We start from the raw sequence: 26,487 nt of genomic DNA, 5'->3' as shown, positions 1-26,487 counted from the left end.
GAGCAGCCTGGCAAGGAGGGAGAGAATCACAGCTGCTGACTCCTACTCTCTGTTCCTTACCTGGCCATTAGGCTCTTTCAGACCCATGTCTCTCTGGTGCCTGGGGAACCCACTGGTGTGTGTGTGTGTGGAGCTGTTACAGTTATAAAGGGTTGAATATTTAGCATAAGCTGTGGCAGCCTGTGCTTTTAGCTCTAGGGGTCCCTGGTTCAGTGCTGGGAGTGCTGGCCAAGAGAGCAGCTGTCACACGTGTTCTGGGCCTGGTGGCTACTGCTTCTGTTTCCCTGCACAGTCTCCCCAGCTCTCGGGGACTCCTGGTTCTTTGCAGATGGCAGCGGGCGTGAGAGGAGCTGACACTGGGGCTCCTGCGCTGCACAGGGGATGGGATAACGAGAGATCTCCTGTCTCCGAGGCTCTCAGGCCCCTTTCCAGTCTGGCTGCAGGAGGGGATCTGGGGACAGACAGAGGGGGCCTGGGAGAGTCTGGGGAGCAGCCAACTGGGACCAGAAATGGAAATCCAGCTGTGGTGATAAGGGAGCATTTACCAAACATGTGACTGATTACAGGGGTTGCCGTACAGCTATTTAATGCATTACACTGGGGAATTTATAAGATTTTGCAGCTGAAATTACTTCCTTTAAAGGGAAGGCTGGCACTGCTCTTTCCCCAGGACTCGTTTGTGGCAGAGTGGATCTGAGATCAGGATCAAGAGGGAATCTGGGGAGTGGCTTCTGCAACCAGAACAGGAGCTGCAGCTGCGATGGGAAAGGCGAGCTGGGCAGAGATGCTGCTGGAGAAGCCACTGGATTCTTAATGAGCAACTGGGTACAATGTTGTTACAGATCCTGATGCCTATTTGTGGTGAGATACATTGTTACCCTTGAGTAAGGCAAACTGGCTACATGGTTGTAAACTTGCTTCTAGCCAGCCTTGCTGCTTCTGGGCACCCAGATGCTGTCAGCTCTGGTGGATGGACTCAGGCACAGGGTCTCACTGATGCTGGGGTTTTATTTTGGTTTTTTTTTTTTGCTGGTGAACATATTGCCTGCGAATTGCAGTCATTAGTCAGACACATGTGACCTGCAGTGATTTTTGGCCAACAGAAGTGGCCTCCCGGAGCTGTGAGGGGGAGGCTGGAGGGATGGATCCTTCAGCCTCTGTCACTTGCAGCCGACTGTGCTCATGAGCATCCCCAGACTGCTTAGTGGAGGTTCTCCAATAACAGTTCCCAGAGACGCCGTCTTTCTAATTTTCCTGGGGGTGCTTGACCCCTGCTCTGCCCCCACTCCACACCTTCCCCCAAGGCCTCACTCCCTCCCCACCTCTTCCCAGGCCTGCTCTGCCCCACCTCTTCCCGCCCCCCTGACATGCAGAAATCCTCTGCCTGGCTGCCTCAAACTCTGCAGGCGCCTGACCTCACTCAGCACCAACACTTCCACAGGAACATTTCCCAGGGCTCCTAAATTTCTCTTCTCCTGAGTTTGAGCACTGCTGCCTCACCTTAGACGTCCAGACACCTGCCCCATGGGTAAACCCCAGAAGGATCCTCAAACCAGAAGGCAGGCAATGGAAAGCCTACCTTGTTGGTGGGGCCCAATCCTGTAGGAGTGCGTTGAGCACCCCTTCTGCATGGGGTCCCCGACAAAATCCAGGGGAGATGCCCACAGAGGCTCCTTTATAACTTTGAGCTCAGCGGTTAGGGCACGCGCCTGGCACATGGGAGACTCAGGTTATACTCCCTGCTCTGCCTGATCGGGAGGAAGGGTTTGAACACAGGTGTCCCACCGCTCAGGTGACTGCCCTAACCATGGGGGTCTGGGATAGTCTGATGTGAGGCTCCCACAATGTCTTCTGATGAAGCTGCTCCACGTTGGCTCAATAATTAAATAGTCCCTGGGGCAGAGCGAGAAAGTGACAATGACTCGATCACCTTGGCACAGGAAGGTTGAAGATGCAGGTACAGGACCCTGCTCCAATGGCTGGTTAATTATAGTCCTTTCCTGCAGGAGGGAGCGTTTCATTGCAAACCAGTGAGTTCAACCTTTGACCTTCCTTTGGGTTGTGACCTAGGCTCAGTCAAGAGATTCCCCTGTAGACGCTGCTTCTGGAGCACTCCAAGCCCCCAACACCAGGGGGAGCAGCAGAGTACGACCAGGCACAGGGTCACCCTCTGATCAGTGCCTAGAACGGTCACTGGGGTAGGTCACTTGCGGGAGGGCAGGGAGCCGCACACGCTCTCCTGCTGGGACGATCTCAGAGAAACTCAAGGGGAAATTGTCACCTCCTTGACTGATAACTGCACTGTGGTGGCAGAGTTTGTCAGAAAACAGAATGTTCCTGTTGTGTGAAATTTGGACCTTTCACAATTACTTCCCTCTCCCAATCAGACTGAAATGTGAAGACACTGAAAATGTTCCCGGAACGAACTGTTCTGAAACATTTCCTGCAGAAATGTGGAAACAGACTTTGTGGATGGACATTTTAGACTGAAATTGAAATGATTCAACTGTTGGAATTTACGTTTTCTGCTTTCTGATCAGAATCTAGGGTAATGTCGTGAAATCAACAGTTCCAGAAAACCCTTGATTTTGCTGATGCCACAATTTCAGGTGAGAGACATTGCTGTGTGAAAAATGTCAACTCCAATTATGGAGCCCTTTAGCTCCAGCAGAATAGCAACCTCTAATAGAGATTGTTCAAATTTTTAAGAAAACTTTTTCAATTGTTCAGTAAGCAAATATAATTTCCTCCATTAGCCTTTCTCCTGTTTAGTTTCCATGAAGCCAGAACAGAAAATACTTTGCACAGAAGAAACAAAAAATAACCTCTCACAGGGGGAACATGTAACTCGCTGTTACTCTGCTGTTACTCAGAGATCTGAGCATTGATAACATCCCTGTGCATATTTATTGGTGAGTAACAATGGCACCTACCAGCAGTTCCTGGATATTCCTTCTTCCCACTCTTGTTAAACACCCTATTCTCATCTCCCTCCTTTTTCGCACTCTCCAAATCCCTCCAAATTGGATCCTAAGAAGAGAAAAGTTGCTTTTGTTTTTTCTGTATTTTGGGGATTTTACATCAGGAAGAAAATTTATCAAGAGGCAATAGGCACTAGAGAGTCACAGGAACAGCCCTGCAATCCACAAAGCTGAGTTAGGTCCCTAGACCCCCCTGTACAATGCCCCTCTGGTCAGCATTTCCCATCAGTTATGTTAGGCAGTTTCCTATCGAGTCGGCTGGCTTTTGTGGATCCCATTCGAAGACACTTACATCTCCCCAGAACTCAGGCTTTGGGGCTCACAGTGTCATTCCAGTAAATTTCTCGGCAGCTAAAATTTAGATGCAGTGACATTCATCATTGCAATATATACTCCTGGGGGAATTCTGAGCTACTGCGGAAACACAGAATTCATTTCCGGCTGCAGAATTTTTTCCCCACAGAAACCACATTCTGCCAGAGAAGTGATGTAGTTCCACCGTTCACCCACCAGAGGCCACCGCGGTGCCAGAACACGAAGCCGCAGGGAGCCAGGCTAGGACAGAGCGGGGTACATGGTGCTGCTGGGGGGTCACAGACTGGGGCTCAGAAGGGCTAGTGGGGGGAACTACCATGTTTGCCAGCTGCCTGTTGGGCCTGAGGTTTCTCTGTTGCACAGTTTCTCTGCACTGAGGGCAGGAGGCGGCTGTGTCGGGTCCCTCCCAGCACTGGGCGATGCAGGCTCGGCAGAGATTGTGCCCACACTCCAGAGTGACAGGGTCTGTGAAATAGTCCAGACAGACAGGACATGTCGCTTCCTCCTGGAGACTTTCCACGGGGCTCGCTGCAGCCATGGCTCCCTCCGGGCAGTGGGACAGGGGTAGTTTCCCTTTCCTGAGGTCAGCAATGTCGGGGCAGGCTGGCGGTGGGGATGATGTACCAGCACTGATGGTGAAAAAAAATCCAAATAAAAACCCAAACCAAAAGCCTTTCCCCCACACTGCCCCAGCCAGACCCCTTTGCCTCCACCCCACACGGCCCCAGCCAGGGCCCCATGCACCTCCTAAGGGCCAATGCCAGGGCCTCCACCATCCACCCCCCACACTGCCAATGCCAGGGCCCCCTCCTCATTCTGCATTCAAACTCCTTCCCCCACACATTCTGGGGTCCCCCTCAGGCAATATCTCTCCAGGCCCCCCTGCCCCTCCCATCCCTCTCCCAGCCCTTCCTCCAAAACCAAGACAAACCAATACACAGAGCACTGAGCTTTTATTTTAAAAAAAGAAAAGAAAAGAAGAAAAGAAAAGAAAAAGAAAATGCAAGCAGCGCCGGCCGACCCGAGGTGCAGCCTGGAGCTGATCCCCAATAGACCCCCCCTCCTCAGCTGGTGCACCCCAAATGCCCAATAATTAGCACAGGATGGTGGGTGACACTCCACACACACCCCCACCAGCCCGGTGGAGCTGCCCCCTCCCATTCCCCAGGCTACTCCTGCCAACCGCCCCCACCCCAAACGGTGCTGCAGCCTTCCCCAGCTCTGCTGTCCCCGCTCCCACACAGCTTGTGTATTCCCTCCCCCCCGCTTCCCCCCCCACCCCTACTGGTGCACTGCAGGGCAGGTAAATTGAGGCTGCCCCACTGCAGCTACTGCTGTTCCTCCCCCCCCAAACAACAACCCCCCCACAACCAACAACCCCCCTGCAGTGAGACAAGAGCAGCCACTCGGTGCTGGGTGGCGGAGTAGGGCTGGCAGGAAGCCCCCCGCAACCACATACTGCCAACCAAGCGAACAAGTCAAGGCCCCTGCACCGGAGCCCGGCGCCCGCAGCCATGCGGCGCTGCAGGAGGAGCGAGGGGCGGGGCCAGCAGCACCCGGGGGATCCCGAAAGCGAAACCAAACATCGCGCAGGCGCAGTAACGAGCCTTTACAGCTTTTTTAAAGCCGATTGGGGAACCAGGAGCCAATCGCGCTCTCGGGAGGGAAATTCAAAACCAACCAACCAACCAAACAAGGCAGAAGCCCCGCCCCCAGGGGCCCGCCCCAGGTCACGCGACAGGCTCCTCCCAGGATGGAACCGGCCACATTAACTGTACAAGAGAAGCCCAGTGAGGCCGGCTGGGCTCTGCCTGGGCCGCTCCTGCAGCAGCAACCGGGGGTTTCCCTTCCTGGGACTGACTGGGCTGCTGCTGGGCAGGGAGGAGCCCACGGGGAACGTTCCAGCCTGCAGGCGTCGGTGTGACATGTGCCCCTCGGGCCCTGTGGCTGCTGGGCGTCCCCCGAGGGCGATGCCCTTGAAGGACCAGAGTGTGTGTCTAAAGAGAGATTGTCAGAATTCACTGATGTATTAAATATCTGTCGCTGACAGTTTTAAACATTTTTTTCAATATTTATTGTTAAATGTTCACTATTGCACAAAAATCTGGGTTTTAGCATTTCTTTCCAATTTGTTCTCCATTTCAGTTTTCACAGTTGTGGGAAATTATGGGGGGATACATCAATAGCGAGTCAGACCAGAGTGATTTAATGTCCGTAGACACCGCGATTCAAAAAGTTGAAGCTTTATAACCATGAAAACACAGATGGTCACATCACCTGTCAAAAGATGCAGAGTCACTCTCCTTCAATCAAACTCAAATAAGTTCTCAAGCACAGAATCATAGAATATCAGGGTTAAAATATTAAGTCAACCTAACTTATGTCGGCCTGCAGCTGCCATGGTAACTGCATCACTTGTGCTGTCTGCACTTTGCTTCTTGTGTTGGCGGGGCATGTCCTCACCAGGGGCGCTCGTATTGATTGGACTGTGAGTGTGGGGCACCATGGAATGGCTCCTGGGAGCCAGTAGCAGTGGATGGAAGCTATGCAATGTCCACTGGAGCACTGGAACCAGTTGGGGCCAAGGGGCCATGCTCCCCCCCTTTTTAACATGGGCATTGTTTGAGCGGCAAGGGGCCAGGTGAACCCCCCAAACTGAAAGCCTTGGGCAGACGTGGAATGGCACCAACAGGGGCTGCGCTTCCTGGTCGGGGAGCTGAGAAGGTGATCAGCTCCCTCCATGTGAAGTGCAGCCCCTGCCAGCAGTGACAGCTTCTTCCTGGTGGGGGAGTTGAACTGGCCTTAGCCCCCGACCGGCAGTGAACCCCGATCCCTCTCAGTGGCCCCACTCCTGCTCCTCCTCCTCTCCTTAAGCTCCCACGCCCTGGCCTGCTCCTCAAAATCATGAAGTTGGTGTTGGTCCTGCTTTGAGCAGGGGATTGGACTGGATGACCCTCCTGAGGTCTCTTCCTAATCTTCTGTGATTCTATGAAATGTAAGAATAATAAACATTAGATTGTTTCTATTTGGGTTTTGGTTGCTCAGACCTGTAGGTGGCACTTGGGTCACTTTTTCTAGATTTTCTCGACAACCGAGAGGGCGAGAATCTTCCGTTGCATAGAAAATGAAAGCCGAGAGTCTTACCTCATCACATGCTTCCAGGAGCTGGGGCTTTTCAGGCCTGTCGGTAAAGGCCGATACTTTAAGAATTTAGGTATATGTTTATCATTTAGCTAGTTATAGAGTTACAAAAGAAAGAATCAAAATCACTGTCTGCAGGTGTAAGGGCCTTCTCTCACTGTGACAGTCTGAGGCCCTGTTCTTAAGCTAAGGCCTTTGGCTAAGCAGCAGAGGAAGGGGCTATTGGGCTGTTCGGAATATAATCCTGTCCTGATAATGCCCATCCCCTCCAGAGAAAGATGGTTAAAGAAAACTTAGCTTGATAGCATCCTGTCTGGCAAGAAATCACTTCTCAATAGTTGTGGTTTTGAAACCCTCATTTCTGTACATTTTATCTTTATGGCCCCCACCTTTTCTATTGTGAATCCGTCTGGTTCTCTAATTGTTTCTGTCTGCTGTGCCAGTTTGCATTGTGTTATTGGAATGAATCCCCTAGATATTGAACCCGGCCCTTGTTGCTGCCCATCAGAGTTGGCAGCAACAAGGGCCGGGTTCAATATCTAGGGGATTCATTCCAATAACACAATGCAAACCGGCTCAAGCCCCCACCCAGTGAGCTGGGACAAATATACACCACCCTCGCTGGGTGCTTCCAAGAGGCGATACTTCCCCGCTCGCAAGCACATAGTCTGAGTGTAGCAAAAAGCCTTTTAATAACAGAGAGAAACAATGTGGCATTATGTTGGGAAAACACCACCAACAGGATTCGTAACACAACAAATGAGCAAAAAAAAACACATCCCAAGCAAATTGGGGGATGCTCTTTCCCTTTGGTTCTTGAATCCAGCAACCACAAATCACCCAAAGTCCAATGACCCAAAAGTCTCTGTCCCTGGTCAGGGCAGCCCCAGAGTTCGAAAGTTTATCTGCAGAGCTTTACCTCCCAACCTGGGTGGAGATGCGGGGGGGGAGAGGTAAGGGGCACCTTACATGATCTGAAGCTGACCGCCCCACAGCTCCGCTCTGCCAGCCGCCCCACGAACTGCTTTGCTCGCCTCCGCTCCGCTCCACGTCCCACAAGCAGTTCCCGCCGTACTATGAACTGCTCCACCAGCCTGTCCACAAGGCACTCCCGCAAACTGCTCCACAATATATCTTCAGGCTCCCCAACTACTTAACACAACACTCAGTGATTTCAGCTCTTAGGTGAATTCGGCCTGTAGTAGGGGAGCCTCAGGGCTGGTGCACCATTAGCCCCAAGTGAGCTCAGCGGCCTGTAACTAGACTCCTAATGGAATCAAATTAGCTCTGATATTCCCCAGTGGAGCGAGGAGGAAGTGCAATTACCATGTAAGGCCCTCACCCAGGGGCCCATACCACCAAGTATTAATATTTGTCCCCAGCCTCTCTCAATTCACAGAGTTTTGGAACCCATGACCCTTGCCTAGCGAGTGCTACCAAGTTGATGGTGAGTCCCTCCATCATAACAAAAGGCCAAGTACAGTTCCAAGCACAGTTCCCATAATCAGGGTAATAACAATTTATTCTTCCCGCCCCAATAACAGAGACACTGGGGATCCCACAGCAGCCAGAGTGACCATTTGGGCAGCTATGGCCTCATTCTCGGCGTGGTGGGTGTGCCTATGCAACTGAGATCGGCCACTGAAGTTCTTTTCCACAACTTGCCACACCTCACCACCAGATGTCAGGGTGGAGCTCATCCTGACACTGCTTACATGTATAACTAATTTTGCTAGGTGTAAGTTAATGAGGGTAGTGGGATATAATTCCCCTCTATTCAACACTGGTGAGGCCTCATCTGGAGTACTGTGTCCAGTTTTGGGCCCCACACTACAAGAAGGATGGAGCATACGACTTATGAGGAGAGGCTGAGGGAACTGGGATTGTTTAGTCTGCAGAAGAGAAGAATGAGGGCGGATTTGATAGCTGCTTTCAACTAATTGAAAGGGGGTTCCAAGGAGGATGGGTCTAGACTTTTCTCAGTGGTAGCAGATGACAGAACAAGGAGTAATGGTCTCAAGTTGCAGTGGGGGAGGTTTAGGTTGGATATTAGGAAAAACTTTTTCCCTAGGAGGGTGGTGAAACACTGGAATGGGTTACCTAGGGAGGTGGTGGAATCTCCTTCCTTAGAAGTTTTTAAGGTCAGGATTGACAAAGCCCTGGCTGGGATGATTTAGTTGGGGATTGGTCCTGCTTTGAGCGGGGGGTTGGACTAGATGACCTATTGAGGTCCTTTCCAACCCTGATAGTCTATGATTCTATTATTCTATGCATTGGTTAGAGAATTATATTACAATATGTTAGGATTGGTCAGATAGATTTCAGTAAAATGATTGGTTAAGGTATAGCTGAGAAGATTACTATATAAATTAGGGGCAAACAGGAAGTAAGTTGGGATTCAAGAATAAGGAAAAAGGAACTTGGATTTAAGCTTGCTGGAAGTTCACCCCAATAAATATCGAATTGTTTGCACCTTCGGACTTTGGGTATTTTTGCTCTTTGTTCATGAGAGAAGGATCAGGGAAGTGAGAGGGTGAAGGAATAAACCCTCTAACAGGGTTTTAGCAAATGCACCAAATAATATAATGAGACTCATGATAAAATCATGAGAGATGGTGACACTGCTCGCATTAAGGCCTGTTTACATTGAGCAAGAGCAGCCTGAATGTGTGTGATTACAATGGTGCCAACCCTCCGAGCTTCGTAGGGGAAGGTGCCTTTGGCCTCTGCCACGGGAACAGGTCCATAAGTAGTGCAGGGTGAGAGGGGCAGCCACCCAGGGTGCAAAGCCAGCGGGGGCAGGAAAATGGGCCGCTGTGCAAGTGGGGGTCACGCGCCCCCCCCCCAATTTCTGCCTTCCATTTAGCACAGAGATTTTCAAACTGAGGGGGGCACCAGCAGATCAGAAGCTGGTGGAAGCCACCTGGCCTGCTCAGGCCACAGGCTCTCCATGCTTTGGGAGCCAGGGACCTGGCTGTCTGCCCAGCCGCCCTCTATGTCCTTCTCCCTGAGCCAGGATGCCTCTGCAAGGCCATGGTCTCCCCAGGCAGGGAGGGAGCACGGGCCCTGCTCTACCCTTCCCCCCACCCCGCCTGGCACTGGCAGAAGATCGCTCTTCCCTGCCTCTGCGACCCCCGGGTTGGAGAAGCTCTGTGCCCATGATGATTATTGTGGTCGGGGGAGGGCGTGCCTCTACTTTCCCCTCCCTTATGCACACCCCTGGGTACAAGCTGACTGCAGCAGGGAGTGGCTGAAGATGAACCCTGCCCTGGGATCTAGTTGTTCTTAAACTTCTGTCATGAATTCACTTGGTCGGTGCTACGTTTCCAGCTTTACAACAGTCTCTAGACTCTTTAGTCTGCCAGACTCCCTCGGCCTCTTGCTCTTCCTCCTAGATAAGCCACGTGGCTTCACCCCCTGCTTTACCTGGAGCCCTCAGCCTGCAGCTCTCCGACTTCACACTGTGAGCTCTGTTCAGTGGGGCCAACTGAGACACTCCTTGTAGAGACTCGCACACGCTTCAGGGACAAACACACCTGAGCAAGCGTTTGCAGAGACACTCAAAGAGCGTTGTCAGAACAGTCGGGTGTAGTAGTCAACTGGACATTGCATAGGAAGTTGTTAGATTATCCTAGAGAAATGAAGGTTCAAGCATAGATTATTCTGGTCAGCCCAGAGCCCAGGCAAGCAGTAGCGAACCTCCTTGTTCGAGCTTTGTCTGTCTCTCCATCTGACCTCTTTGGTTAGAGTCCAGGTCAGAGCCCCGACTCCTTCCAGCAGCCAGTTCTCATCCCCAACCTCACACCTCTCCAGTTCTTTACTGAACTGGGGAATGTTGCTCAAGCTTCCCTATTTAGAAGTGGGGAAAGCCCTCTGAGTTGTTAGTTGCTAGATATCAATGTCCTGGTTTCTGGATTTGCCGTGATCTTCTTAGATGCTCCATCGATATGGGGAGGGGATTAAAGCCCAGACAGCAAATGGCTCAGTGAAAGAGCAATAGTGTTGTTAGGGGGCTTATTCCTTCACCCACTTACTTCCCTGGTCCTTCTCGCATGAACAGAGAGCAACAATACCCGAAGTCCAAAGGTGCAAACAATTCAATGTTTATTGGGGTGAACTTCCAGCAAGCATGATTCCAGTTTCCTTCCTTAGTATCCTCCTTCCCAGCTCTGACACCACAGAGCCTTACACCTGTGTCCCTGTTCCCATTCCTGCCCTTAGCAAAACATTATTCCAATTTCCCCACCCCCATTCCCTGTTCCCATTTCCCTCTTTAGCAAAACATGATTCAAATTTTCTTACCCCCATTCCCTGTTCCCATCTCACCCACCCCCTCCCTCCCACCCCTACGCACTTCCTCATTGACTACAGATTATATAGTAAAACTTGAGTTCTGCTTAGCTATACCTTAACCAATCATTTTCCTGAAATTTCACTAACCAATCCTAACATATTGTAACATGATTATGTAACCAATTATATCCCACCACCTGAATTAGTTTACACCCAGCAAAATTAATTATACAGCAGACAGGAACAGTCAGAGAACCAGACAGAGATTATACAGACAAATAATAGCAAAGTGGGAACTATAATGACAGGACAATACAGAAGTGAGGATTTCACATCCCAGCTATTGACAAGTGAGTTCTTGCCAGACAGGATGCTATCAAACTAAGTTTCCTTTTACATTTTCTAGGCACTTCCCTTTCTCTGGAGGTGATAGGAATACAATCCTGTCCTGATAGTGCCTAACAGCCCAATAGCACCTTATTTCAATATGACTAGTTTGGAATGTGAGGAGGTGACCAGTCGCTTCCCAGCTTATGGCTGCCTCTGCTGCTTAGCCAAAGGCCTTAGCCTAAGAACAGGGCCTCAGACTGTCACAGTGAGAGAAGGCCCTTACATCCGCAGACAGTGATTTTGATTCTTCTTTTATACCTCTAGAACTAGCCAAGTGATAAGAATACACCTAAATTCTTAAAGTACAGGCCTTTGCAGACAGGCCTGAATATCTTTATCCTAACAAGTGTGTTGGACGTGAGCAAAGAGTCTCTCTGTGTGTGAAGGGGCACGTCTACACTGGCAATTCTTAGCGCAGTAACTTGCTGGCTCAGGGGTGTGAAAAATCACCCTCCCTCCCCCGAGCACAGCAAGTTTGAGCGCTGTAAAGCCCCAGTGTAGACAGCTCTGAGCGTCGACCTGGTTTACCAGGAGTGCTGGGAGATCTCTCTCCCCAGCGCTTGCGGGTGACCACACAGGCAGTGCTTTGCTGTCTAGTGTAGACAGAGCCAAATGCTTCACAACCACTGCGGGCCTCCGGAGGGAATTCTGCTGAAACCAGTGGCTCTCACCTTGGCGTGGAGTTCTGGGCGATGGTGCGTTTAAGCACGCGGGAGTCTGTAGGGTCAGCTCTGCACGAGGGGGTTAGGCAGCGGGTTTCACACTTCAGATAGGGGGAGAGTCCCCAAAGAATGTGCCTAGGGACCTTAAGACTGGAGCAGTGGATGGGCTCTGTTCTGGTCCCAGAGGCTTGAATTATCTGGAGATCCTGGGGCTCAGATGCTTGGGTTCCCTTTACTGCCGTTCGGTGGCACCTCACCAGGTCTGGACTACAGACTCACACACCAGTAAACAGAAACCTTCTCAGTGCCCAGCATCCAAACCCTCTTAACTCTGACCAGGTGGGTTCTGGAGATATGAATGGAGAGGTCTCCCCCTCAGGGCTGCCACATCCCTTTGCCTTGGGCTGAGAGGGGCTCTTTTCTGGATGCTTCTCCCTGTTCCTGGATAAGAGTCTCTCCCTCCAGGGCTGCCACCTCCTGCTCCCTTTGCCTTGGGGTGGGGAGGTTTCTATTAATGGTTCTCCCTGGGCTGGGGAGAGGTTGTCTCCTGTTCCACGTCTTCCACCATTCTGTATGGCCAGGATAGAGCAGCTGGTGGCTTTAACGATAGATACCTGTGGCCAGGAGCTGCCCCGACTCTGCTGCTGGGAATGTGGCAGCCCCGGTGGGGGGAGCAGGGAGATGGAGCAGGGGAGGAGGCAGGAAAGCAGCAAGATAGACCGGAGAACCCAAGGGGACTGTCTGTGACTCCATGTTCAGGCTGTTCTGGGGCTTGAAAGGTTCACATTTGATACCTAGCATGGGGTTTGTAACTGTTTGCCCTAAGGTTGGTACTCACATTCAGGAGCTACTCTAGACAGTGGAGTCGAACCTGGGTCTCCCACGTGCCAGGTGAGTGCTCTAACCACGGGGGTAAAAGTTTTAAGGCAGGTGACATCACAAAACCCACCTCCACCTACTCCCCACGCCCACACTCACATTTTGTGTGGAGCGAGGCAGGTGCCTGACTCATTTAGGGTGACCAGACAAGTGTAAAAAATCGGGACAGGGGTAGGGGGTAATAGGTGCCTATATAAGAAAAAGCCCCCAAAATCTTGACTGTCCCTATAAAATTGGGACATCTGGTCACCAAAACCTCATTCCAGCAAAAAACGCCTCAGGTGCCAGAACCACCGACCATCAGGCGCTGGGTTCCCATCTGTGGGCAACTGAGCAGAGACCAATGCCCCCCTCCATGGCCAATTCACTCCTTGGCCTCCATGCTCTGAGGGACAGGAGGTTCCTATGTAAAGTGCTGTAGAAATCTGTCCACTAGGAACTAAACTGAGACACCAACTCCCCCATCCCCAGCTCATTCCACACAGGTCTCTAAACAGTCCTCAGGCTGGGACTCAGGTGGGAAAGACTCTTGACCACTGCTGCGTTGGGCTGAATGGTATCCAGGGCCCCAGTAGTGACAGGCCCATATTCCATCCCCACAATCCTGAGGCAGCCACTCCCCCAGGGATGTGACATCTCTAGGAAACACATGAGGTCAGTCTTTCCCACTGAATGGAGAATTCCAGAGTCTTCTGTACCAGGGTGAGAACCTCAGGATTAAGTTTATCTGAGAGATTTGTATCCAAAATCCCCCACATGTTGCTGTGGAGATGCGGTGCAAGCATCATCTCCATGCTCTTCCGCGGCATTGCCAAGTATGTGTGGGAGTGAGAGAGAGCCACGTACCTACTCAAGGTGCTTCTGACATCCTAGAGGGGAGAGAGAGGAGAGAGAGATTAAAAAAAATTTCATACCACCTGACACACACTTGGGATTCCAGGAAAGGGATTTTGCAAATACAGGGAAACAAGGGCCATGGTTTCACTGAGCTAATGGGGCTCTTCCATCTCTAATATCAATGTGTCTGTGAGTCTGCAAAGAACAATAGTCATTCACATTTCAGCAATGCACACATTGAGTTACACTGAGATCTCTGACTGCTGGACCCCGGTGCCTGTTCTTCAGGAGCTGTCCTGTCCCTGTGTTGGGATTTGGGATGTTTCTAGCTCAGTCTCACCTGCAGGAATTCACTTGCTGGCTTCTGACACTTCCCCTCCATCTCACTGATCAGCTCACTGAGACGGGAAATCCCCTCTGAGAGTTTGGTGATATTTTCATTCTGTATCTTCACAATCTCCTTGTCCAGCTTTTCCAGCTGGGCCAGCAGGAGTCGCTCTTGTTCCTCCAGGAGCTGCCACAGTTGCTGAAATTCAGACACAATCTTCTGCCTCTCAGTTTCTGTCTGTTTCTATAAGAAATAAGGAAAGGGCTGGTCAGGAACATGGATGGAGCCTGTTGACCTTTCATACAGTCTTACAAGAGAGAGTTTCTTTACAATCTCTAACACATCTGTGTAGAGACCAGGCCATGAGTCGACAGGCCTAGTGCTCAGAGCTGCAGTCAGAAGTCAGGAACTACAGCCGAAGTCAGAGCTGGAGTCAAAGTCAGGATCTCACCAAGGGTTGGGGCTACAGTTGAGCTCAGAAGTCATGCCAAAGGCTGAGCCAGAATCAGTGTCTGGAGTCACACGGGGGATCAGGACTGGAGTCGGAGTCAGGCACCCTCGCGAAGGGTCAAACCAAAGTCAGACAGCAGTACTGCAGGTCAAACCTGAGTCAGGAACAACTCCAGGGCCAAGCCAGCGTCAGGGTCCAGTCTAGCAGCAGATCGGGAGTTCACTCAGTTGTTTGGACAACTTCCCGTGACTCCTGCTGGCGTAATTCATGCAGCCGAACGTCTGCTCCAATCAGGAGCTTTGTAGGCAGATCCGCTGGTGGGCCAGAGTTCCACTAGCCCCTCCCCCGCTGGCTCTGGAGAGCGGTCGGGTTGTCATGAGAGTCTCTGTGGACTGAGGTTCAAAACCCACCATTTTTCACATCCTGACACTTGACTATACACTGTGATCACAAAGGAGAGGATTTTCTTACCGCTTCCCATTTGGGCCCAATCTCTCTGCACGGGCTGTCTCCATCTCTACTGGGATATAGTCAGTGCGGTTTGGGAGAAATTTTGTGAAAGCCACAAGGGGTCATAATTAACTCATTCATTAAAATGCATCTTATATCCTGCAGAAGACGCTGTTGTCCTTCTCCAGGGAGTGAACATTTGTGATATGCACATCTGCAGACACACACACACACACACACACACACAGAGAGTATCCCATGATCCTGGAGAAACATACACAAGGCCACAGAGAAATCTACCAATAAACATCCCTCCCAGCTCCATGTCCCAGCAGGCGAAGAACAGGCGAAGAACAGGCGAAGAACAGATACTCCTGGCTTCTCTTCTCTCCAGTCACTTTCAATCCCAGCAGCTTTTCTCTCTCTTCCCTCAGAGTCTTCAAATGGGCTTGTATTTTTTCCTGACAAACAGAAATGATTTGGTGGGTTTATTTTCAAGGTTGAAGGGGGTGGATGAGGTGTTTTCCCACCCAAAATTCTACAGAACAGTCAGTCTTCCGAGACTGACTAGCTGGGTACGGCAATACCTTCTCCTGGCCCAGCTCGTGTTGGTAAAAGAGTTACACACAACTCAGCTCTGGGGAACACACTCTTTCCCAAGCCTGAAGAAGAGCTCTGTGTAAGCTTGAAAGCTTGTCGTTCACCACAGAAGCTGCCATGAGCAGAAATTCCTTCACCTACCTTGTCTTTCTAATAGCCCGGGACCAACACAGTTACAACAATATTGTGTACAACAGTGGGTCTTTCTCTTGGTAGGACAAAGGAGACACCAAGGAAATGAAACCTTATTTATGGAAATTGGGCGGGTTTTGTATTCAGATTGTTTGAAGTTATTACATCCACTTTCTCCATTGAGTCGAACCAGTGGAAAACTGGTGTCCCATGGTGGTGAATCTATAAAACTGTTTTTGAGAAGATTTAACAAACAGTGATACCAATCCCAGAAACCACCGTGGGCAGCCATGTAGGCTGGGATGCTCAAAGGAGTCCAACTCCATTGACTTTCAGCCCTGTACCCGGGGGATGGGACGGGTTGGACAGCACTGACCTAAGGCCTAGGGCAAACCCCATTAGATGTGTTGATTTGTATTAGGAACAGCTGGGGTTTGCCCTAGTGCTGTCCTAGCCCCTTTCCCTGCAATGGCCTCTGGGTAGCTTCCCCAAAGTACCTAGCAAAGACCCCAGAAGCGGTGGATTCTGGCAGATTTCAAAGGGCTGCCTGGTGGGACTAACGGACCCATGTTGGCTGGTCCTTGCCCATGAACACATGAGAAGAGATCAGAGTGGCACTGGTCTGCACTGCCCAGGGGTTAGTTTTGCTGAAGATAAGTCTGATCCCAGTGGCATGTGGCATGGACCTGCACTGACTGGAGCCCTTGTGGGTGTGGACTGAAGGTGCTCCGGGTCCCACACCATGTTCAGCCCTGTGATCTCATCTAGTGCAGGCCAGCAGCATCTGAGTTTAACCCCTCATGGAGCAGGACAGGAGTTAACAATCCCAGCGGGAAACCTCCTCTCCCTGCCGGGCCTAGGACCTGTATCAAGGAGTCTTTTCCTCCTACTGTCTGCACTTCATCACTACTCAGTGCTGCTGAAAGGGGCAGAGTAGCTAGTGGTTAGAGCACTGAAGTGGGCCTTGGAAAACCAGGTTTTTATATCCAGCTCTGCCACTGATCTGCTGAGTCACCCTGGACAAATCACTTCCCCTCACTGTGCCTCAGTTTCCCCTCCCACCCTTTGTCTGTCTTGCCTAGTTAGACTGTAAATGGCTCGGGGCAGGGATTGGCCCCCACTGGGTTTTGTGCAAGTCCCCCACAATCGAGGTCAGATCTCATCTGGGGTCTCTAGGGGATGCAAATAACAATAAACACTGTGATACAACCAGTAATACCAGCCACAGCTTGTAACTCCCCCAATCAGCTTTCATGCAATGAAGGCTACACACAGCAGAATGACACGGTTACACCATTAAGCTGTAATTAACATCCAAAGTTATCACCTATTAGACAGGCAGCAACTCCCTACCTTGTACTCCTGGGCAGCTTCCTGTATGGGAACCACCCTGTGAGCGCGGTGAGCCCGGGACTCTCTGCAGATCACACAGATGGGGGTTTGATCCTCTTCACAGAACAGTTTCAGAGCCTCCTGGTGTTCCCCACACACCCCGCCCCTTCCTCCTCCCTTTGCTGCCTGGAAACTCAGCCGCTTGGCAATTTCTAGGACATTTGCCAGCTGCCTGTTGGGCCTGAGGTTTCTCTGTTGCACAGTTTCTCTGCACTGAGGGCAGGAGGCAGCTGTGTCGGGTCCCTTCCGGCACTGGGCGATGCAGGCTCGGCAGAAATTGTGCCCACACTCCAGAGTGACAGGGTGAGTGAAATACTCCAGACAGACGGGACATGTTGCTTCCTCCTGGAGACTTTCTTATTGGAACCCTCCGTGAAGTCCTGCCTGAAATACTCCTTGATGTAAAGACATCCCCTTTGTTGATTTTAGCTCCCTGAAGCCAACCCTGTAAGCCGTGTGGTCAGTTGCCCCTCCCTCCGTCAGAGCAACGGCAGACAATCGTTCCGCGCCTTTTTTCTGTGCGGACGCCATACCAAGGCAAGCATGGAGGCCGCTCAGCTCACTTTGGCAATTAGGAGCACATTAAACACCACACGCATTATCCAGCAGTATATGCAGCACCAGAACCTGGCAAAGCGATACCGGGTGAGGAGGCGACGTCAGCGCGGTCACGTGAGTGATCAGGACATGGACACAGATTTCTCTGAAAGCATGGGCCCTGACAATGCATGCATCATGGTGCTAATGGGGCAGGTTCATGCTGTGGAACGCCGATTCTGGGCTCGGGAAACAAGCACAGACTGGTGGGACCGCATAGTGTTGCAGGTCTGGGACGATTCCCAGTGGCTGCGAAAATTTCGCATGCGTAAGGGCACTATTCATGGAACTTTGTGACTTGCTTTCCCCTGCCCTGAAGCGCAAGAATACCAAGATGAGAGCAGCCCTCACAGTTGAGAAGCGAGTGGCGATAGCCCTGCGGAAGCTTGCAACGCCAGACAGCTACCGGTCAGTTGGGAATCAATTTGGAGTGGGCAAATCTACTGTGGGGGCTGCTGTGATGCAAGTAGCCCACGCAATCAAAGATCTGCTGATATCAAGGGTAGTGACCCTGGGAAATGTGCAGGTCATAGTGGATGGCTTTGCTACAATGGGATTCCTTAACTGTGGTGGGGCCATAGACGGAACCCATATCCCTATCTTGGCACCGGAGCACCAAGCCGGCGAGTACATAAACCGCAAGGGGTACTTTTCGATAGAGCTGCAAGCTCTGGTGGATCACAAGGGACGTTTCACCAACATCAACGTGGGATGGCCGGGAAAGGTACATGACACTCGCATCTTCAGGAACTCTGGTCTGTTTCCAAAGCTGCAGGAAGGGACTTTATTCCCAGACCAGAAAATAACCGTTGGGGATGTTGAAATGCCTATAGTTATCCTTGGGGACCCAGCCTACCCCTTAATGCCATGGCTCATGAAGCCGTACACAGGCAGCCTGGACAGTAGTCAGGAGCTGTTCAACTACAGGCTGAGCAAGTGCAGAATGGTGGTAGAATGTGCATTTGGACGTTTAAAGGCGCGCTGGTGCAGTTTACTGACTTGCTTAGATCTCAGCGAAACCAATATTCCCACTGTTATTACTGCTTGCTGTGTGCTCCACAATATCTGTGAGAGTAAGGGGGAGCCATTTATGGCAGGGTGGGAGGTTGAGGCAAATCACCTGGCTGCTGGTTACGCGCAGCCAGACACCAGGGCAGTTAGAAGAGCACAGGAGGGCGCTGTGCGCATCAGAGAAGCTTTGAAAACCAGTTTCGTGACCAGACAGGCTACGGTGTGAAAGTTCTGTTTGTTTCTCCTTGATGAAACCCCCCCACCCCTTGGTTCACTCTACTTCCCTGTAAGCTAACCACCCTCCCCTCCTCCCTTCGATCACCACTTGCAGAGGCAATAAAGTCATTGTTGCTTCACATTCATGCATTCGTTATTCATTTGTCACACCGCGTTCTTGGGCGTCTGGGTGTGGAGGCTATGGAACTTGGGGAGGAGGGTGGTTGGTTACACAGGGGCTGTAGCGGCAGTCTGTGCTCCAGCTGCCTTTGCTGCAGCTCAACCATACACTGGAGCATACTGGTTTGATCCTCCAGCAGCCTCAGCATTGAATCCTGCCTCCTCTCATCATGCTGCCACCACCTTTCAGCTTCAGCTCTCTCTTCAGCCCACCACTTACACTCTTCAGCCCGCCACCTCTCCTCCCAGTCATTTTGTGCTTTCCTGCACTCTGACATTATTTGCCTCCACGCATTCGTCTGTGCTCTGTTAGTGTGGACGGACAGCATGAGCTCAAAGAACATTTCATCGCGAGTGCGTTTTTTTCGCCTTCTGATCTTCGCTAGCCTCTGGGAAGGGGAAGATCCTGTGATCATTGAAACACATGCAGCTGGTGGAGAAAAAAAAGGGGACAGTGGTATTTAAAAAGACACATTTTATAGAACAATGGCTACACTCTTTCACGGTAAACCTTGCTGTTAACATTACATACATAGCACATGTGCTTTCGTTGCAAGATCGCATTTTGCCTCCCCCCACCGTGTGGCTAACCCCTCCCCCCTCCCCCCTCCCCGTGGCTAACAGCGGGGAACATTTCTGTTCAGCCACAGGCAAACAGCCCAGCAGGAATGGGCACCTCTGAGTGTCCCCTGAAGAAAAGCACCCTATTTCAACCACATGACCATAAATGATATCACTCTCCTGAGGATAACACAGAGAGATAAAGAACGGATGTTGTTTGAATGCCAGCAAACATACACTGCAATGCTTTGTTGTACAGTGATTCTCGAGTACGTGCTACTGGCCTGGAGTGGTAAAGTGTCCTACCATGGTGGATGGAATAAGGCTGCCCTCCCCAGAAACCTTTTGCAAAGGCTTTGGGAGTACATCCAGGAGAGCCGCGAATGCCAGGGCAAATTAATCATTACACATGCTTGCTTTTAAATCATGTATAGAATTTAAAAGGTATACTCACCGGGAGGTCCTTTCTCCACCTGTCGGGTCCAGGAGGCAGCCTTGGGTGGGTTTGGGGGTACTGGCTCCAGGTCCAGGGTGAGAAACAGTTCCTGGCTGTCGGGAAAACCGGTTTCTCCGCTTGCTAGCTGTGAGCTATCTACAACCTCATCATCATCATCTTCTCCATCCCCAAAACCTGCTTCCATGTTGCCTCCATCTCCATTGAAGGAGTCAAACAACACGGCTGGGGTAGTGGTGGCTGAACCCCCTAAAATGGCACACAGCTCATCATAGAAGCGGCATGTTTGGGGCTCTGACCCGGAGCGGCCATTCACCTCTCTGGTTTTCTGGTAGGCTTGCCTCAGCTCCTTAAGTTTCATGCGGCACTGCTTCGGGTCCCTGTTATGGCCTCTGTCCTTCATGCCCTGGGAGATTTTGACAAAGGTTTTGGCATTTCAAAAACTGGAACGGAGTTCTGATAGCACGGATTCCTCTCCCCATACAGTGATCAGATCCCGTACCTCCCGTTAGGTCCAGGCTGGAGCTCTTTTGCGATTCTGGGACGCCATCATGGTCACCTCTGCTGATGAGCTCTGCATGGTCATCTGCAGTTTGCCACACTGGCCAAACAGGAAATGAGATTCAAAAGTTCGCGGGCCTTTTCCTGTCTACCTGGCCAGTGCATCTGAGTTGAGAGTGCTGTCCAGAGTGGTCACAATGGAGCACACTGGGATAGTTCCCGGAGGCCAATACCATCTAATTGTGTCCACAGTACCCCAAATTCGACCCGGCAAGGACGATTTAAGCACTAATCCGCTTGTCGGGGTGGAGTAAGGAAATCGATTTTAAGAGCCCTTTAAGTTGAAAAAAGGGCTTCATTATGTGGACAGGTGCAGGTTTACATCGATTTAACGCTGCTAAATTCGACCTAAAGTCCTAGTGTAGACCAGGGCTTAGAAGAGAAAAATGGCTTCTGAATTTTCTGTATTTTGGGGAATTTACGTCACAAACAAATTTCAGAGTAACAGCCGTGTTAGTCTGTATTCGCAAAAAGAAAAGGAGGACTTGTGGCACCTTAGAGACTAACCAATTTATTTGAGCATGAGCTTTCGTGAGCTACAGCTCACTTCATCGGATGCATGCCGTGGAAACTGCAGCAGACTTTATTTATACACAGACATCCGATGAAGTGAGCTGTAGCTCACGAAAGCTCATGCTCAAATAAATTGGTTAGTCTCTAAGGTGCCACAAGTCCTCCTTTTCTTCTCACAAACAAAATTTATCAAGAGACAGCGGGCTCCAGAGAGTCACAGGAACAGCTCTGCAATCCACAAAGCTGAGTGAGGGGCCTAGATTCCCCATGCAATTCCCCTATGCTCAGCATCTCCAACTGGCTACCTTAGGCAGCTCCCTGCCTAGTATGCTGGCTTTTGTGTAACCTATTCTAAGACACTTACATCGCCCCATAACTCAGGCTTTCTGGCTCACAGTGTCATTCCAGTGATTTTCTAGGCAGCTAGTTTAGACGCAGTGACATTCAGCGTTGTAATACCTGAGTCCCTTCATGGATCTCACTCTTTGTCTCCAAATAAGAAGGAGAGAGCAAAGTCCTCCAGCATGCAGCAGCCTCATGAGGCCGGGGGCCCTGCCTGATTTCCTGGTCCCAGATGGCCCCCAGAACTCCTAAGGAGCTAGTGAGGGACACTGCAGTTAGGTTGATTATTTTGTGCTATGTGATCTGAACTCTCTTGAGCTTTATCTGGTGAAGTGAAAGAGCAATAGTGTGTTAGATTGTGCAAAGAGTCTGTCTCTGTGTGTGAAATGCTTCACAACTACTGCGTGCCTCCAGAGAGAGTTCAGCTGAAACCAGCATGCTCTCCCCTTGGTGTGGAGTTTGGGAGATGTGTGTTTAAGCACGCGACAGTCTGGAGGGTCAGCTCTACACCAGGGGATTAGGCAGTGGGTTTCACAGCTGATATGGGGGTAGAGTCCCTAAAGAATGTGCCCAGGCACCACAAGATTGGGGCAGTGGATGGGCTCTATTCTGGTGCCAGAGTCTTGACTTCTCTGCAGATCGTAGGGCTCAGATGCTTGCATTCCCCTGACAACAGTCCACTGGCACCTAACCAGGTCTGGGATACACACACACACCAGTAAACAGAAACCTTCTCATGGCCCAGCATCCAAACACCCTTAACTCTGACCATGTGGGGTCTGATGAATATTTCTACATGTCTGAAATATTAAATTCAGAGATATGAATGGAGAGATCTCCCCCTCAGGGCTATCACATCCCTTTGCCTTGGGCTGAGGGGGCCTCTTTCCTGGATGCTTCTCACTGTTTCTGTATTTAGGGAGAGGTTCTACCTCCAAGGCTGCCACCTCCTCCTTCCTTTGCCTTGGGGTGGGAAGGTTTCTATTAATGGTTCTTCCTGGGCAGGGGAGAGGTTGTCTCCTGTTCCACATCTTCCACCGTTCTCTGTGTCCAGGATGGAGCAGCTGGTTGCTTTAACCAGATACCTGTGGCCAGGAGCTGCACAGGCTGGGCAGTGACACATCCCAGTAAACCCCAAACTCTCCTCCTAGGGCAGGATATTCTCTATGAGGACAAATTTCCTGCTTCCATATTTATAAAGCATCCCCACTCTGAACTGACCTAGCACACAGAGAGCCATTTCACAACTGGAGCAGACCCCCACTAGACCCCACCCCCAGCTGGGGCACCTCAGATGCCCTAACACTGACCAACAATTAGCAGAGGACACTGGGTGCCACTCCCCTCCCCAGCCCAGTGTGGCCACCCCCTCTGTCCCCAGCCCAGCTGGGCCAGTCCCTCCAACTCCCCCGAACCCTGCTACAAAGCCTGTGTGTCCTCCCGCCCCCACAAAGCCTGTGTCCCCCCCCCCAGGTGCACTGCAACTGCCAGGGGAGCAGGGCAAAGGCAGGTAAATCGATACTGCCCCACTGCAGCTATTGCTGTTCCCCCTCCCTCAAACCAAGAACCCCCCTGCAGTGAGCCAAATGCAGCCACGTGTGGGTGGGGAGTGCAGGATTGAGGCAGCCAGTACCCCCCACCCCCATACGAACAAGTCAAGGCCCCTGCACCCGAGCCCAGCGCCCGCAGCCACGTGGCGCTGCAGGAGAAGCGGGATCAGCAGCACCCAGGGGATCCCGAAAGCGAAACCAAACATCGCGCAGGTGCAGTAACGAGCCTTTACAGCTTTTTTTAAAGCCGATTGGGGAACCGGGAGCCAATCGCGCTCTCGGGAGGGAAATTAAAACCCAATCCACCAAACAAGGCAGAAGCCCCGCCCCCAGGGGCCCACCCCAGGTCACGCACCAGGCTCCTCCCAGGACGGAACCGGCCACATGAATTGCAGGAGAGAAGCTGAGTGAGGCCGGCCGGGGTCTGCCTGGGCCGCTCCTGCAGCAGGAACCGGGTGTTTCCCTTCCTGGCGCTGACTCGGCTGCTGCTGGGCGGGGAGGAGCCCACGGGGAACATTCCAGCCTGCAGGCGTCGCTGTGACATGGGCCCCTCGGGCCCTGTGGCGGGTGGGCGTCCCCCGAGGGCAATGCCCTTGAAGGACCAGAGTCTGTGTGTCTAAGGAGGGATAGTCAGGCTTGGCAGAAATCACTGAGATATATGTATAGAATATTAATGGATAGCATTACAGCTAGTTTTAAGCATTTTTTCCCTTATTTATTGAGTTAAATTTTGACAATTGCACAAAAATTTCGGTTTTAGCATTTCTTTCCAATTGTTCTCCATTTCAGTTTTCAGAGTTGCGGGAAATTATGGGGGGATACATCAATAGTGAGTCAGAGCACAGTGATCTAATGTCCGCAGACACCGAGATTCAAAAAGTTGAAGCTTTATAACCATGAAAACACAGATGGTCGCATTTCCTGTCAAAAGTTGCAGAGTCACTCTCCTTCAATCAAACTCAAATAAGTTCTCAAGCAGCCTTGTTCTTACTTTGCATATTTGTAATGATCATTTATTATCAATTGAAATATTTTTTTCATTGGTCTGTGTGTAGACAACAAAAGCAAGGTTTGCCAACATTTATGAATAAAAGCTAATCCTTCCAAGCCTTGTGATAATAAACTCAGAGGCTAAAAGCTTGGTAAAGCTGGAATCAGTGTTTTCAAGACCCAATTCTCATTTACACTAATGCTGCTTTGGCTCAGTGGAAAGGGGCTGCAGCATTGCCAACTTTCATGATTTTATCACGAGTCTTGCAATATTTGGTATGTCTGATGAAGCCCCAGCTCCTAGAAGCATGTGAGGAGGTGAGACTCTCGGCTTTTGTTTTCTAAACAAAGGAAGTATCTAGCTTTCTTTGTTGCAGAGAAACACTTAAAATTTTCACCCCAATGCAGTGTAAACCTCTGAGACACCAAAAGGCAAATAAAATAATACTAATATTTACTATTTATTATTATTATTATTAAATCTCATAATTTTGGGGGAGGGGGGCTGGCCTGCTTAAGATTTTTAAAGTACTGTGCCAGTGAGAATTCACACCATAAATCTCTATCAGTTACCCAAGGGAAGCCCCCTAAATGAGTGCCATCATTTATCTAAAACAGCACAGTGAGCTGACAGGGAAATGGACAGAGAGGACAAGCTATGGGAACGCATACGGAGCCGGGCTGTGGGGCCCAAGCAGGACATGAGCGCAGTCCCCCCAGGCAATTCCGGGCCCCAGGGCAGAACAGTCAATGGGCCCCCGCTGGTACCTGCATGCACAAGCTGCGCCCACATGGACTCCGTCCGCTGGATATTTGGGCAGTGCTGCACCTTTGCTGGCTGGTGCCCAGCGAGATGCCGGCTGCCCTGCGGGGGGCGCTCTTCTGGCATGGCCAGGGATTCCACATGCCCACCCGGCTGCCTTCGCCACCACCGATACCACCCCACACACCATAGGTGCTGGCTTTTGGTTGTGCTGGTGAGTGCCGCAACCCGGCTCCACTCCCTTCCCCAAGGCCAAGCCCCCACTTTGCCCCACTCCACCTCTTCCTGCCTCTGCTCTGTCCCCTCCCCCTAGGTCCCCTTCCCCAAGTGACTCCTGCACACTACTCACTCCTTTCTGCCCTCTCTTGCCTTAAGCGTGAGAAGTGTGTGTGTTTGGCCCAGCCTCCCCCCAAAACTGACAATTTTCAGCATATTTATACACAAACTTCCTTCATATTCTAGTTATTGAATGTGTGTCTATCATTGGTATCCTAACAATGTCATCATTATTAAAATAGAAACGAACGACATCATTATGTTATCATGAATTACAGCGTATTAAAATCCTTACACTCAGCTACAACCTGTCTTCAGTAACACCCCTATTGGCTGTGGGAAGAAGGTGGATGGGAGGCACAAGCAGTGGGGAGTCTTTCCCCTCTCCCTTCTTCTTTTCTCCTCTCCCTTCCTATCACTCTCCTTGCCCCTTTCCCTCCCTCTTATTTCTTCTCTAAGTCCTTGCTCCCTCCCCTTCCTGATGTTTCCCACTGCTTTCTTCCCACCCATGTCCTTTTATCCATCTCTCTCTGCTCCCCACCTCCTGGTGGCTCTGTCTAGTGCCCGCAGAGGAGGTTCCCCCTCCTCGGGTAGGAAGGGTGGCCTAGTGGTTAAGACACAGGCTTGGGGCTCAGGTGTCCTGGGTTTGGTTCTCTGCTCTGCCACTGACTCCCTGCTGAGTCTTGGGAAAGTCACTTCACCTCTGGGTGCCCTAGATCCCACCTGCCAAATGATGCTACTGCTGACCCTGCCTCCTAGGCTGAATCCCTTCATGGCTGTGTAGTGATGGGGGAAATGGTGATACCAAGGTGAGTAGATTTGGGCTGAATTTCTCCACAGCCTGAGAGTGAGAGCCAGCTCCATGCAGGGGGCACGGGAGAGGGAGGGGCTCAGGCCAGCTCCGCATACAGGGGGGTCAGGGCTTCAGCCCTGCACCTTCTTCTGTGGTCATGGGCTTCTTCTTTCCCCCCACCCCGCCCAGCGTGGCTCCTGACGCGGGGCGTTTCCTTCCCCTAATGTGCCACTGCATCCTTCCAGCGCGTGCGCCGAGGAGCCCTGCAGGCTGCTGGGGCGATTTCAAAGGGCCCGGGGCAGCCAGCTGCCACCAGCACTACCAGGCATTGGCAGCAGCCGCGACTAGAGGCCCCGGATGTCAGGGGGTGGGTTCCTGTTTGTGGGTTGCCAAGCAGAGACAGACATCCCTCTGCATCCCAGATTTAGGCACCTATTTATGAGAGGGGTGTGGCTCAGGACACCCCTTCCCTCCCTCGTCAGCATCTCCCATTGGTTACCTTACATGGCTCCCCACCTACTGAGCTGGCTTTTGTGAATCCCACTGTAAGCTGCCTGTGTTGCCCATGCATTGTCTCGGGAGTTTAGGCCCCTGACTCAGCTCTGAGGGTCACAGTGCTGCTGTTCCTGTGATTGTCTCGCTGCCTAAAAGTTACTCACTGTGATGCTCAGCATTGCAACACCCGAGTCCCTTCATGGCTTGCCCTCTGTGCAACCAGTCACCTCTCCGCAGAGCACAGCTGAGCAATTCCTGATTGACACGGGTGTGCACAGGACAGAGACCCAGCACAGGCTGGAGAGTGACACATCACACAGTAAAATCCGAACTC

The 26,487-nt window shown here is 51.3% G+C and overlaps 1 protein-coding gene across 1 annotated transcript; it reads right to left on the bottom strand.

The window, feature by feature from the left end:
- Nucleotides 1–267: 267 nt before the first annotated feature.
- On the bottom strand, nucleotides 268–24,715 carry LOC311531001 (E3 ubiquitin-protein ligase TRIM39-like; the record flags this gene model as incomplete). The annotated part of the gene is made up of 8 exons (XM_084648062.1): nucleotides 268–451; nucleotides 11,792–11,851; nucleotides 13,331–13,530; nucleotides 13,839–14,069; nucleotides 15,093–15,188; nucleotides 16,813–17,203; nucleotides 23,178–23,394; nucleotides 24,595–24,715. The coding sequence occupies 8 exons, from the start codon at nucleotides 24,713–24,715 to the stop codon at nucleotides 268–270; spliced, it is 1,500 nt and encodes a 499-aa protein (XP_084504188.1).
- Between the last annotated feature and the right edge of the window lie 1,772 nt (nucleotides 24,716–26,487).

The sequence above is a fragment of the Lepidochelys olivacea genome (genome assembly GCF_965140295.1).
Source record: "Lepidochelys olivacea isolate rLepOli2 genome assembly, chromosome: 14".
In the NCBI taxonomy this organism is placed as follows: Eukaryota; Metazoa; Chordata; order Testudines; family Cheloniidae; genus Lepidochelys; species Lepidochelys olivacea.
This window is presented reverse-complemented; position numbering and strand designations above follow the sequence as displayed.